Source organism: Oncorhynchus gorbuscha, unplaced genomic scaffold (genome assembly GCF_021184085.1).
Source record: "Oncorhynchus gorbuscha isolate QuinsamMale2020 ecotype Even-year unplaced genomic scaffold, OgorEven_v1.0 Un_scaffold_1239, whole genome shotgun sequence".
Lineage (NCBI taxonomy): Eukaryota > Metazoa > Chordata > Actinopteri > Salmoniformes > Salmonidae > Oncorhynchus > Oncorhynchus gorbuscha.
The window spans coordinates 1-15,000 of NW_025746074.1; the positions used below are offsets into that span (position 1 = coordinate 1).

The 15,000-nt window shown below is 48.8% G+C and overlaps 1 protein-coding gene across 1 annotated transcript; it reads right to left on the bottom strand.

The window, feature by feature from the left end:
• Positions 1–7,379: 7,379 nt before the first annotated feature.
• Positions 7,380–14,651, bottom strand: LOC124021879 (lysyl oxidase homolog 4-like). The gene is made up of 4 exons (XM_046337019.1): positions 14,499–14,651; positions 11,778–12,053; positions 10,925–11,574; positions 7,380–7,614 (listed from the first exon to the last, which is right to left on the bottom strand). The coding sequence occupies exons 2-4, from the start codon at positions 12,040–12,042 to the stop codon at positions 7,399–7,401; spliced, it is 1,131 nt and encodes a 376-aa protein (XP_046192975.1). The 5' UTR covers positions 12,043–12,053; positions 14,499–14,651; the 3' UTR covers positions 7,380–7,398.
• Between the last annotated feature and the right edge of the window lie 349 nt (positions 14,652–15,000).

The following is a 15,000-nucleotide window of genomic DNA, read 5'->3' on the forward strand; positions in this document are numbered from 1 at the left end:
CAGAATCAGAGACAGAAACCACACTGAGAAACAGCCCACCAGAATCAGAGACAGAAACCACACTGAGAAACAGCCCACCAGAATCAGAGACAGAAACCACACTGAGAAACAGCCCACCAGAATCAGAGACAGAAACCACACTGAGAAACAGCCCACCAGAATCAGAGACAGAAACCACACTGAGAAACAGCCCACCAGAATCAGAGACAGAAACCACACTGAGAAACAGCCCACCAGAATCAGAGACAGAAACCACACTGAGAAACAGCCCACCAGAATCAGAGACAGAAACCACACTGAGAAACAGCCCACCAGGAATCAGAGACAGAAACCACGCTGAGAAACAGCCCACCGGAGTCTAGGAACAGCTGACACACCAGGTCAGTCAGTCAGGGGGTTATAGCTGACACCAGGTCAGTCAGTGGGGTTATAGCTGACACCAGGTCAGTCAGTGGGGTTATAGCTGACACAGCAGGTCAGTCAGTGGGGTTATAGCTGACACCAGGTCAGTCAGTGGGGTTATAACTGACACCAGGTCAGTCAGTGGGGTTATAGCTGACACAGCAGGTCAGTCAGTGGGGTTATAGCTGACATCAGGTCAGTCAGTGGGGTTATAGCTGACATCAGGTCAGTCAGTGGGGTTATAGCTGACATCAGGTCAGTCAGTGGGGTTATAGCTGACACCAGGTCAGTCAGTGGGGTTATAGCTGACATCAGGTCAGTCAGTGGGGTTATAGCTGACACAGCAGAGTGATTGTACCAGGATAAAAGGATAAAAGGATAAAAGGATATTTAGGTTGTGTCTGAAATGGTGCCCTATTTCTTAGTGAGCACGAGGTGTGAGGGCGAGGTGTGAGGGCGAGGAGGAGACGTGAATGTTTGCATGTAGAATACTTTTGGCCAAAGGGTTGGGAAGATTTGGCTAAGACTGGACCGGGTTGGGAAGACTTGGCTAAGACTGGACCGGGTTGGGAAGACTTGGCTAAGACTGACCAGGTTGGGAAGACTTAGCTAAGACTGGACCGGGTTGGGAAGACTTGGCTAGGACTGGACCAGGTTGGGAAGACTTGGCTAAGACTGGACCAGGTTGGGAAGACTTGGCTAAGACTGGACCGGGTTGGGAAGACTTGGCTAAGACTGGAACGGGTTGGGAAGAATTGGCTAAGGTTGGGAAGACTTGGCTAAGACTGGACCGGGTTGGGAAGAATTGGCTAAGACTGGACCGGGTTGGGAAGAATTGGCTAAGGTTGGGAATACTTGGCTAAGACTGGACCGGGTTGGGAAGACTCGTCTAGGACTGGACCGGGTTGGGAAAACTTGGATAAGACTGGACCGGGTTGGGAAGAATTGGCCAGGTATGGACCAGGTTGGGAAGACTTGGCTAAGACTGGACCGGGTTGGGAAAACTTGGCTAAGACTGGACCGGGTTGGGAAAACTTGGATAAGACTGGACCGGGTTGGGAAGAATTGGCTAAGGCTGGACCGGGTTGGGAAGAATTGGCTAAGACTGGACCGGGTTGGGAAGAATTGGCTAAGACTGGACCGGGTTGGGAAGAATTAGCTAAGACTGGACCGGGTTGGGAAGATTTGGCTAAGGCTGGACCGGGTTGGGAAGAATTGGCTAAAACTGGACCGGGTTGGGAAGACTTGGCTAAGGCTGGACCGGGTTGGGAAGAATTGGCTAAGACTGGACCGGGTGAGGCCAAAGTGAACTTGGCCAACCAGTAGAGTAAGACCAAACCAGACTAAAGTACCATTTGGCACCACAGAAGAGACAGTCATTCACTGACGCATAAACCAACCTCTCAACCTCAAGATAAACGCCCAGAACACCAGGATCAGCCCAAATGGCACCATATTCCCTATTTAGTGTACTGTTTTAGAACAGGGCCCTCTGGTCAGAATGTAGCGCAGTATATAGGGAGTATGATGCAGGGCCCTCTGGTCAGAATGTAGCGCAGTATATAGGGAGTATGATGCAGGGCCCTCTGGTCAGAATGTAGCGCAGTATATAGGGAGTATGATGCAGGGCCCTCTGGTCAGAATGTAGCGCAGTATATAGGGAGTATGATGCAGGGCCCTCTGGTCAGAATGTAGCGCAGTATATAGGGAGTATGATGCAGGGCCCTCTGGTCAGAATGTAGCGCAGTACATAGGGAGTATGATGCCATTTGGGACACAGCCCAGCTGTCCATCCCTGACAGATACTGAAGTTAGGCTCTTTGAATCAAACGGCAGAGCAGAGATGGCTTGTCCTTCTATCATTCATCTGCTCTGTGGTTTAGGTGGAAGGAGGCTAAGACACCATCATTCATGTGCTCTGTGGTTTAGGTGGAAGGAGGCTAAGTCCCCATCATTCATCTTCATCTGCTCTGTGGTTTAGGTGGAAGGAGGCTAAGTCCCCATCATTCATCTACTCTGTGGTTTAGGTGGAAGGAGTCCCCATCATTCATCTACTCTGCTAAGACACCATCATTCATCTGCTCTGTGGTTCAGGTGGAAGGAGGCTAAGACACCATCATTCATCTGCTCTGTGGTTCTGTGGTTTAGGTGGAAGGAGGCTAAGACACCATCATTCATCTGCTCTGTGGTTTAGGTGGAAGGAGGCTAAGACACCATCATTCATCTGCTCTGTGGTTCAGGTGGAAGGAGGCTAAGACACCATCATTCATCTGCTCTGTGGTTTAGGTGGAAGGAGGCTAAGACACCATCATTCATCTGCTCTGTGGTTTAGGTGGAAGGAGGCTAAGACACCATCATTCATCTGCTCTGTGGTTTAGGTGGAAGGAGGCTAAGACACCATCATTCATCTGCTCTGTGGTTTAGGTGGAAGGAGGCTAAGACACCATCATTCATCTGCTCTGTGGTTCAGGTGGAAGGAGGGAGGCAGGTGGAAGAGGCTAAGACACCATCATTCATCTGCTCTGTGGTTTAGGTGGAAGGAGGCTAAGTCCCCATCATTCATCTACTCTGTGGTTTAGGTGGAAGGAGGCTAAGACACCATCATTCATCTGCTCTGTGGTTTAGGTGGAAGGAGGCTAAGACACCATCATTCATCTGCTCTGTGGTTCAGGTGGAAGGAGGCTAAGACACCATCATTCATCTGCTCTGTGGTTTAGGTGGAAGGAGGCTAAGTCCCCATCATTCATCTGCTCTGTGGTTTAGGTGGAAGGAGGCTAAGACACCATCATTCATCTGCTCTGTGGTTCAGGTGGAAGGAGGCTAAGACACCATCATTCATCTGCTCTGTGGTTTAGGTGGAAGGAGGCTAAGACACCATCATTCATCTGCTCTGTGGTTTAGGTGGAAGGAGGCTAAGACACCATCATTCATCTACTCTGTGGTTTAGGTGGAAGGAGGCTAAGACACCATCATTCATCTACTCTGTGGTTTAGGTGGAAGGAGGCTAAGTCACCATCATTCATCTACTCTGTGGTTTAGGTGGAAGGAGGCTAAGTCCCCATCATTCATCTACTCTGTGGTTTAGGTGGAAGGAGGCTAAGACACCATCATTCATCTACTCTGTGGTTTAGGTGGAAGGAGGCTAAGTCCCCATCATTCATCTACTCTGTGGTTTAGGTGGAAGGAGGCTAAGTCCCCATCATTCATCTACTCTGTGGTTTAGGTGGAAGGAGGCTAAGACACCATCATTCATCTGCTCTGTGGTTTAGGTGGAAGGAGGCTAAGACACCATCATTCATCTGCTCTGTGGTTTAGGTGGAAGGAGGCTAAGACACCATCATTCATCTGCTCTGTGGTTTAGGTGGAAGGAGGCTAAGACACCATCACTCATCTGCTCTGTGGTTTAGGTGGAAGGAGGCTAAGACACCATCACTCATCTGCTCTGTGGTTTAGGTGGAAGGAGGCTAAGACACCAACATTCATCTGCTCTGTGGTTTAGGTGGAAGGAGGCTAAGACACCATCACTCATCTACTCTGTGGTTTAGGTGGAAGGAGGCTAAGACACCATCATTCATCTGCTCTGTGGTTTAGGTGGAAGGAGGCTAAGTCCCCATCATTCATCTGCTCTGTGGTTTAGGTGGAAGGAGGCTAAGTCCCCATCATTCATCTACTCTGTGGTTTAGGTGGAAGGAGGCTAAGTCCCCATCATTCATCTACTCTGTGGTTTAGGTGGAAGGAGGCTAAGACACCATCATTCATCTGCTCTGTGGTTTAGGTGGAAGGAGGCTAAGACCCCATCATTCATCTGCTCTGTGGTTTAGGTGGAAGGAAGCACCGGTCACCGGTTTAAAAATAAATAATATTGTCTGCCATCTGCTCTTCCAAATGACTGGCTGACAAAATGGGAGGCCAGCACAGGGCCCACTAACTGACTACTGAGGTGAAATGTTTGTCTAAAAACCTCTAGAGTTGTGTACGTGTGTATAAACACCTTTAAGCTCTGTGTCAACATTGGCCTAATGTTCTCTTTGAAACAGATTTAGAAACTGTTGAGAGATTTGCAGAGACGAAAGGCTGGCATCAAATCACTGTTATTTCCTTTGAGAGGGGAACAGCAAACGTGGCAATGTTTTCATCTCATGAAGAAAAAGAACAACAACAAAACCCTTTTTTTTCTCTCTCTGGCGGTGAAACATTCCTCTCACAACCTTTCTCCAGCCTCACACCTTGTCAACTGGGGCAGAAAAACCTACGTTAAAAAGCTGAAAATCTTCCCCAAAAAGGGGATTCCTAGACGAGGAAAATGTGGAGGTCTCGGTGGGTTTAGTGACATAGAGTTGGAGAGAGGGCACCTCTTTGCGTCTTTGCCATAATGGTGTGCCAAGTGCTCCCCCTATCCAACTCCGTGGTTTGTGATCTCAATCAGGAAGTGACTGTAAAGAGGAACTGATTTTTAAAAATGTAGCAGTGTGTGTGTGTGTGCCCTCCACCTCTCCATCTCGCTGCCTCTCCACGTCTCTATGCATGTGTGTGTGAAAGGATATGTGTGTGTGTGTTTATTCAGCAGCCTAACCTGGACATTAGCTGTAATTATCTGGGATGTAAAGATAGTTTAGGGTAGAGGAGACATCCTCCACACAGGCTGTAAATAAAGCCTGTGGCTGGACGGACAGACAGAGGTGGTCTGTGTGTCTGTAGGCTCTAAAGGTCTGTGCCTTTATAAAGGTTATTTACAGCTGGGGACAGACAGATGGACAGATGGATGAGATTCACAGAGATGTCCATCGCCCGGGTAATGGATTCTACAGGTCTAAGTGTTCTAGAATATGACTGTAGAAGTGACATGTGGGAGACTTGGGGAAATAATGGAACTACTGTAGCCTACAAAAACACAAACAAAGATAATTGTATCAATAAACATTACTCACTGAAAGACACACACCTTTCCCAACCAAACCATGTATAGCCACTGAAACACAGATACTGAAACCAGAGGTAGAGAGAGAAGAGAGAGAGAGAAACAGATAGAGAACGAGAGATAGATGGGTGAGAGATAGACAGAGAGAACGAGAGATAGATGGGGTGAGAGATAGACAGAGAGAGAACAGAAACAGGTAGAGAACGAGAGATAGATGGGGTGAGAGATAGACAGAGAGAGAACGAGAGATAGATGGGGTGAGAGATAGACAGAGAGAGAACGAGAGATAGATGGGGTGAGAGATAGACAGATAGAGAACGAGAGATAGATGGGGTGAGAGATAGACAGAGAGAGAGAGAAACAGATAGAGAACGAGAGATAGATGGGGTGAGAGATAAACAGAGAGAGAGAGAAACAGATAGAGAACGAGAGATAGATAGGGTGAGAGATAGAGAGAGAGAGAAACAGATAGAGAATGAGAGATAGATGGGGTGAGAGATAGACAGATAGAGAACGAGAGATAGATGGGGTGAGAGATAGACAGAGAGAGAGAGAAACAGATAGAGAACGAGAGATAGATGGGGTGAGAGATAGACAGAGAGAGAGAGAGAACCAGATAGAGAACGAGAGATAGATGGGGTGAGAGATAAACAGATAGAGAACGAGAGATAGATGGGCTGAGAGATAGATGGGGTGAGAGATAGATGGGGTGAGAGATAGACAGAGAGAGAACAGAAACAGATAGAGAACGAGAGATAGATGGGGTGAGAGATAAACAGATAGAGAACGAGAGATAGATGGGCTGAGAGATAGATGGGGTGAGAGATAGACAGAGAGAGAACAGAAACAGATAGAGAACGAGAGATAGATGGGGTGAGAGATAGACGGGGTGAGAGATAGACGGGGTGAGAGATAGACGGGGTGAGAGATAGATGGGGTGAGAGATAGGCGGGGTGAGAGATAGATGGGGTGAGAGATAGACGGGGTGAGAGATAGATGGGGTGAGAGATAAATGGGGTGAGAGATAGACGGGGTGAGAGATAGATGGGATGAGAGATAGATGGGGTGAGAGATAGACAGAGAGAGATAGATGGGGTGAGAGATAGACGAGTGAGAGATAGACGGGGTGAGAGATAGACGGGGTGAGAGATAGACGGGGTGAGAGATAGACGGGTGAGAGATAGACGGGTGAGAGATAGACGGGGTGAGAGATAGATGGGGTGAGAGATAGACGGGGTGAGAGATAGACGGGTGAGAGATAGACGGGGTGAGAGATAGATGGGGTGAGAGCTAGACAGAGAGAGAACAGAAACAGATAGAGAACGAGAGATAGATGGGGTGAGAGATAGACGGGGTGAGAGATAGACGGGTGTGAGATAGACGGGTGAGAGATAGATGGGGTGAGAGATAGATGGGTGAGAGATAGACGGGTGTGAGATAGACGGGTGAGAGATAGACGGGGTGAGAGATAGATAGAGAACGAGAGATAGACGGGGTGAGATAGACAGAGAGAGAGAGAGAAAACTAGAGAGTTTTTATAAGACTTATAGGAAGTGCTGTCGTATGCTATTTCCATCGGTTGTGTATAATTACATGAGATTAGAGGATACGTTCCTGGTCTCCATCCAAACACACATGATGCTCCTCCTACAGCCAGCCTCTGACATTAATAACATACTCTTTAAGGCTACGTCCCAAATCACACCCTATTCCCTATTCCCACCCTATTGATAAAAAGTAGTGCATTAAAAAGGCAATAGCTAGTCATTTGGGACACACACCTGCTCTTTAAGACTATTTAAAAGTGCATAGCCTACTATGATGAGGCAAAGTCCAGACACGCAGGCATGGTTAGCCCAATGCTAGTGAGTAACTGCTGTGTGGATGGTGGTAGTAATGCTAGCTCTGCACCCCCCCCCCCCCACCCCCACACACACACACACAAGCACACACACACATGCACACACACACACACATTTACTCACACACACATGCACAAACACACACACATTTATGTGAAAAATGGGGATGTCAAAATGGGGACACAACTTTCCAGACAGAAACACATCCTCTCTCCCTTACCTGTAGACGGTGTGGTCGTATGCCTCGGCGGAGGGGTATCCCAGCATGCCACACACCACACGGCTGCCGCTGAGGTCCCAGCCCTGGTCGCACACATGACGCCACCTCCCAGCATGCTTCACTTCCAAAACTCCCTCTGACAGCAGGCCGGTACGGACGCCTGGGGGAACAGACCGGAGACGTACCTCCTCCAGCCTCACCTTACTGGCCGCCTGGGGGAGGGGAGAGGGGGGATAGGAGATGGGGATGGGGAGGAATGGGGAGGGGAGAGGGGGATAGGAGATGGGGATGGGGAGGAATGGGGGAGAGGAGAGGGGGATAGGAGATGGGGATGGGGAGGAATGGGGAGGGGAGAGGGGGATAGGAGATGGGGATGGGGAGGAATGGGGAGGGGAGAGGGGGATAGGAGATGGGGATGGGGAGGAATGGGGGAGGGGAGAGGGGGATAGGAGATGGGGATGGGGAGGAATGGGGGAGAGGAGAGGGGGATAGGAGATGGGGATGGGGAGGAATGGGGGAGGGAGAGGGGGGATAGGAGATGGAGATGGGGAGGAATGGGGAGGGAGAGGGGGATAGGAGATGGGGATGGGGAGGAATGGGGAGGGGAGAGGGGGATGGGGAGGAATGGGGGAGGGGAGAGGGGGATAGGAGATGGGGATGGGGAGGAATGGGGGAGAGGAGAGGGGGGATAGGAGATGGGGATGGGGAGGAATGGGGGAGAGGAGAGGGGGATAGGAGATGGGGATGGGGAGGAATGGGGGAGGGGAGAGGGGGATAGGAGATGGGGATGGGGAGGAATGGGGGAGAGGACAGAACAGAATCTAACTTTAGTTGCCATCGCAGTCTCTACACAACAAGGACATGAAGGAACAAACATACTGAAAACAGGGTGTGTGTGTGTGTGTGTGTGTGTGTGTGTGTGTGTGTGTGTGTGTGTGTGTGTGTGTGTGTGTGTGTGTGTGTGTGTGTGTGTGTGTGTGTGTGTGTGTGTGTGTGTGTGTGTGTGTGTGTGTGTGTGTGTGTGTGTATCAAAAGTTTTGGGTAGAACCTTAGAAATGTCCTTGTTTTTTAAATAAAACATTTATGCCCATTAAAATAACATCATAGATCAGAAATACAGTGTAGACATTGTTAATATTGTAAATTACTATTGTAGCTGAAAACGGCTACATTAGCTTCATTAAATAGTACCCGCAAAACACCAGTCTCAACGTCAACATTGAAGAGGGATGCTGGCCTTCTAGGCAGAGTTGCAAAAGAAAAAGCCACAACTCAGACTGGCCAATAAAAAGAAAAGATTAAGATGGGCAAAAGAACACAGACACTGGACAGAACACAGACACTGGACAGAGGAACTCTGCCTAGAAGGCCAGCATCCCGGAGTCACCTCTTCATTGTTGACGTTGAGACTGGTGTTTTGTGGGTACTATTTAATGAAGCTGCCAGTTGAGGACTTGTGAGGCGTGTCTAATGTACTTGTCCTCTTGCTCAGTTGTGCACCGGGGCCTCCCACTCCTTTTTTCTATTCTGGTTAGGGCCAGTTTGCGCTGTTCTGTGAAGGGAGTAGTACACAGCGTTGTACGAGATCTTCAGTTTCTTGTCAATTTCTCGCATGGAATAGCCTTCATTTCTTAGAACAAGAATAGACTGACGAGTTTCAGAAGAAAGGCCTTTGTTTCTGGTCATTTTGAACCTGTAATCAAACCCACAAATGCTGATGCTCCAGACATTCAGCTAGTGTAAAGAAGGCCCGTTTTATTGCTTCTTTCATCAGGACAACGGTTTTCAGCTGTGCTAATGTAACAGTATAGCTTCCGTCCCTCTCCTCGCCCCCACCTGGGCTCAAAACAGGGACCCTCTGCACACATTAACAACGGCCTCCCAAAAAGCATTGTTACCCATCGCGCCACAAAAGACGCGACCCTTGCAGAGCAAGTAGCAAACTACTTCAAGGTCTCAGAGCGAGTGATGTCACCGATTGAAACGCTATTAGCGTGCACCCCGCTAACTAGCTAGCCATCGGTTACACTAACATAATTGCAAAAGGGTTTTCTAATTATCAATTAGCCTTTTAAAGTGCTAAACTTTGATTAGCTAACACAACGTGCCATTGGAACACAGGAGTGATGGTTGCTGATAATGGGCCTCTGTACGCCTCTGTAGATATTCCATTAAAAATCATCGGTTTCTAGCTACAATAGTAATTTACATTAACAATGTCTACACTGTATTTCTGATCAATTTGATGTTATTTTAATGGACAAAAATTTAGCTTTCTTTCAAAAACAAGGACATTTCTAAGTGACCCCAAACATTTGAAGGGTAGTGTATATATGTGTATACAGTATGTGTGTATAATGTGTGTATATGTATGTGTATATGTGTGTGTGTGTATCTATATATGTGTATAATGTGTGTATAACCTGTGTGTGTGTGTATCTATATATGTGTATAATGTGTGTATAACCTGTGTGTGTGTGTATCTATATATGTGTATAATGTGTGTATAACCTGTGTGTGTGTGTATAACCTGTGTGTGTGTATCTATATATGTGTATAATGTGTGTATAACCTGTGTGTGTGTATCTATATATGTGTATAATGTGTGTATAACCTGTGTGTGTGTATCTATATATGTGTATAATGTGTGTATAACCTGTGTGTGTGTGTATCTATATATGTGTATAATGTGTGTATAACCTGTGTGTATAATGTGTGTATATGTGTGTGTGTGTATCTATATATGTGTATAATGTGTGTATAACCTGTGTGTATAATGTGTGTATAACCTGTGTGTGTAATGTGTATAACCTGTGTGTGTGTATCTATATGTGTGTATAATGTGTGTATATGTATGTGTATATGTGTGTGTGTGTATCTATATATGTGTATAATGTGTGTATAACCTGTGTGTATAATGTGTGTATAACCTGTGTGTGTGTATCTATATGTGTGTATAATGTGTGTATATGTATGTGTATATGTGTGTGTGTGTATCTATATATGTGTATAATGTGTGTATAACCTGTGTGTATAATGTGTGTATAACCTGTGTGTGTGTATTACGTTCCAAAACAGTGGTCAGGTCATGAACTTAGCCTCAGTATATAAGATGTTACGAGGTCTAACAGATGGGTAGGTGATAGATGGGCTGGTCTTTCCTCTGTGGAGGCTCTGCAAACAGCCCTGTGTTTAGGGAGTTGGGTCTGTTTACCTACTAGAGGTTGAGGTCTGAACGTGAGGGATACTGCCCATTATGAATTGGATCCGGAAAAGGCCTGGTTTTAGGGCCGTCTGTAATTACGGCGTGCCTATCGGGCTGTGGGCTCCTGGCTCCACCAATCAGCTTCCTGTACTCCGGGAGTCGCCATGGGGCTACTTGAGGCGACCGTGGATAGGTACAGTACAGTAGTGTTGAGTGTGTGGGGGCAGGTGTGTGTTTGTGAATGTGAGAGAGAGAAAGGGGAAGCAAGAGAGAGGCAGAGCAAGACAGAGAGAATGAGAGAAAGTGTTTTTTGTCACCTGTCCGTCTGTGATGACTGTCTCCAGGTCCATGTTGGTGATTTCTGCCTCTGGTTCAACATGGTTCCCACTGGGCTGCCTGGGGATCTCTGCCTCCCATCTGGCCGCCTGTGGTCCGGTCCGCCCCACATCCTGGGCCTGCCTGTAAGCTGCACCATTCCCCAGCCGGGGGGGGATTTGATGCCCCTGGGGCACGGCCGGGTTCTCCTGTCTCGTCCTGGCCTCCCCTCCCGCCTGACTCTGGCCGTTCCGGGTACGCAAGTGGATATCATGACCCCGACGCTGTTGCGGTGAACTTTGACCCTGACCTCTGGGGGTGTTGCGGTGGAGGGCGATCTCATGACCCCTTCTCCCGGGGGATGTGATGTGAGCAGGAGGAGGAGGGGCCACCCTGTCTTGGACTGTGGATAGACGTGGCGGTGTGGAGAGGTTGGGGATCCTCTGTGGTCGGGCCGAGGCCACTGGGGCGGCCAGGGATGTGGGGGAGCCCTCTACCTGGTTAGGGGAGTAGTCGACCCTCCTCTGGGTGCTACAGACGACCCCCAGGTCCTCAGAGTGGGTGCAGTCATTTATCCCCCAGCCGTTGGAGTGACAGTCAGACAGGGAGAGCTCCGTCCCCATGCAGTGCACGTTATCCAACCAGATCAGACCTAATGGGACAAGAAGGGGCACACTTCCTCGTTAGCAGCCAATCAAGAGCGATCAATAAGATCCAACTGATTCTCCCACATAAGTAAAGGTTGAACCGACGTCACGAAACAGAATCTCCAGACAGGCAGAAGACGGGCAACAGTGGAAAGCCTCAAGTTCCAGCAACAAAGAGGATTATTAAGGAAGTAAGGTGTTACCGTACCTTGTCCTTCCCCAAACTTAGAGCTGTGAGCCCAGGTGAGACTGCGTGAGAAGCCCAGCTCTCGACACACCACGTTGGCCAGGTTAATATCCACCTCGTCATCACACACCGTCCCCCACGCCCCGTTATAGAACACCTCTACGCGACCCTCGTTGGGGCCCCGCCTCCCACCTGCCAGGCGCACCCTCGGCCCTGATCCCTGGGCGAGGGAGGGGGAGAGGAGGGGGAGGAGGAGGGAACTCACACACAGGAGGAGGCCCAACATCCTTACTCAGTCTGGAACAGAGAGATCACAAGAGAGACAGAGAGAGATGGAGAGCAAGAGAGAGAGAGAGAGAGAGAGATCACGAGAGAGACAGAGAGAGAGAGAGAGAGAGAGAGAGAGAGACAAAGAGAGAGAGAAATGAAGAGGGAGATAGAGAGAGCGACAGAGAGGGAGAGAGAGAGACAGAGAGAGAGAGACAAAGAGGGAGATAGAGAGAAAGGCAGAGAGAGAGAGAGATGAAGAGAGAGACAGAGACAGAGACAGAGACAGAGACAGAGACAGAGACAGAGACAGAGACAGAGACAGAGACAGAGACAGAGACAGAGACAGAGACAGAGACAGAGACAGAGACAGAGACAGAGAGAGAGAGACAAAGAGAGATAGAGAGAGAGAGAGAGAGAGAGAGAGAGAGAGAGAGAGAGAGAGAGAGAGAGAGAGAGAGAGAGAGAGAGAGAGAGAGACAGAGACAGAGACAGAGACAGAGACAGAGACAGAGACAGAGACAGAGACAGAGAGATAGAGAGACAAAGAGGGAGACAGAGACAGAGAGATAGAGAGACAAAGAGGGAGATAGAGAGAGAGAGAGAGAGAGAGAGAGAGAGAGAAGAGAGAGAGAGAGAGAGAGAGAGAGAGAGAGAGTGAGAGACAGAGTGACAGAGAGAGAGAGAGAAAGAGAGAGAGCTTTTCACTTAAAATCACACACAACAAATACATTGTTTCTCAGAAAACTTAAAACCACATAAATCACATAAAACCAATAAACACTATTGTAAACTACCAACATGAAAAGCCTTTTGAAATGATAGTTTGTTATAGTGCACCAACCCCCAGTAGAACCCTCAGATCAGATGGAAACATTCCACTGTGGAAACCATTAGTCAGACACCTCCATGACACACTGATAAGAGAAGCACAGAGGCACTCAGTGTCTCTGCCTGCGTTCCAAATGGCACCCTATTCCCTACATAGTGCACTACTTTAGACCAGAGCCCTATGGCACTCAAATGGCACCCTATTCCCTACATAGTGCACTACTTTAGACCAGAGCCCTATGGGCCCATAGTGCACTATATAGGGAATAAGGTGCCATTAGGGGAGTTAACCAGAAAGGGAAAAAGAGTAGCGAACGACCAAAGCTAAAATCAGCACGGCTACCCGGGCCGCGCCACAGAGGCCCGTCCACAAACCCTCAAACATCGCTATGTCTAGTTATACTGAGACAGCCAGGCAGGCAAATAAACAGGGCCTTAAAAATGCCTACACACACAAACAACAGAGTATCAGGCTGCTACTGTGTGTAAGATGAGCTGCATCTCAATACTCTGAATACTGGCTTCCTCTCCTCATCTCCTTGCCTTCATCTGCACTCATATGAAGATCCAAAACAGGTGAGAGTACGGATGACTGCACTTTCATCTGTCCGGTGCTTTCACATCACGTTTACATCAGTGCAGATGAAGGGAAGGAGACAAAGACAGGAAAGGAGAAGAGGAGGGAGTAATCCACTGTAGCGTATTGAGACACATCCACAGTCAAATTAGTGGAAGGTTACAGTGTTGGGTAACATTTGGTTCTAGACAAGACGAGACAAGGGAAGCACGACACTGGATAATCTAAATGCTGTAATCATGAAGGTAGAGAGGAGAGAGAAGAGGGGGAGAGAGGAGGAGAAGTGGAGAACAGAGGAGAGAGGTGGGAGAGAGGAGGAGAGGAGAACAAAGGAAGAGAGGAGAGAGGTGGGAGAGAGGAGGGAGGAGAGGAGGAGAGGAGAACGGAGGAAGGGAGGAGAGAGGTGGGAGAGAGGAGGAGGAGGAGGAGAGAAGGAGAGGAGGAGAGGAGGGAGGAGAAGAGGAGAACGGAGGAAGGGAGGAGAGAGGTGGGGAGAGGAGGAGAGGAGGAGAGGAGGAGAGGAGAACGGAGGAAGGGAGGAGAGAGGTGGGAGAGAGGAGGAGAGGAGGAGAGGAGGAGGAGGAGGAGGAGGAGAACGGAGGAAGGGAGGAGAGAGAGTGGGAGGGGAGAGAGGAGGAGAGGAGGAGAGGAGGAGAGGAGGAGAGTAGAAGAGGAGAACGGAGGAGAGAGGTGGGAGAGAGGAGGAGAGGAGGAGAGGAGAAGAGGAGAATGGAGGAGAGAGGTGGGAGAGAGGAGGAGAGGAGAACGCAGGAGGAGAGGAGAGAGGTGGGAGAGAGGAGGGGAGCAAAAAAGAAGAGAAGAAAAGTTGGGGGGAGTGAGACCCAGCGAGGGATGGAGAGATGGAAGAAGACAGGAGGAGAAGAGGACTGGAGAGAAGAGAAGTGAAGAGAGAAGACAGAAGAGATGGAGATAAATGATAGATGATAGGAGGGAGATAAATAGATAGAAAGATGATAGAAAGAACAAATGAAAAGAGCGAGGAGAGAGAGAGAGAATGAAGAAGGGATGGGATGAATAAAAGTGAACTAAATAAATTCATAACTCACCTGGCAGTTGTGCTCTGTCTCGGAGTCACCAGCTCTCTCTCTCTCTCTCTGTCTCGGAGTCACCAGCTCTCTCTCTCTCTGTCTCGGAGTCACCAGCTCTCTCTCTGTCTCGGAGTCACCAGCTCTCTCTCTCTCTCTCTCTCTCTCTCTCTCTCTCTCTCTCTCTCTCTCTCTCTCTCTCTCTCTCTCTGTCTCGGAGTCACCAGCTCTCTCTCTCTGTCTCGGAGTCACCAGTCTCTCTCTCTCTCTCTCTCTCTCTCTCTCTCTCTCTCTCTCTCTCTCTCTCTGTCTCGGAGTCACCAGCTCTCTCTCTCTCTGTCTCGGAGTCACCTCTCTCTCTCTCTCTCTCTCTCTCTCTCTCTCTCTCTCTCTCTCTCTCTCTCTCTCTCTCTCTCTCTCTCTCTCTCTCTCTCTCTCGGAGTCACCAGCTCTCTCTCTCTGGGACGGAGTCACCAGCTCTCTCTTGCTGGGACGGAGTGGGTGAGTGAATGAAAGAAAGAGG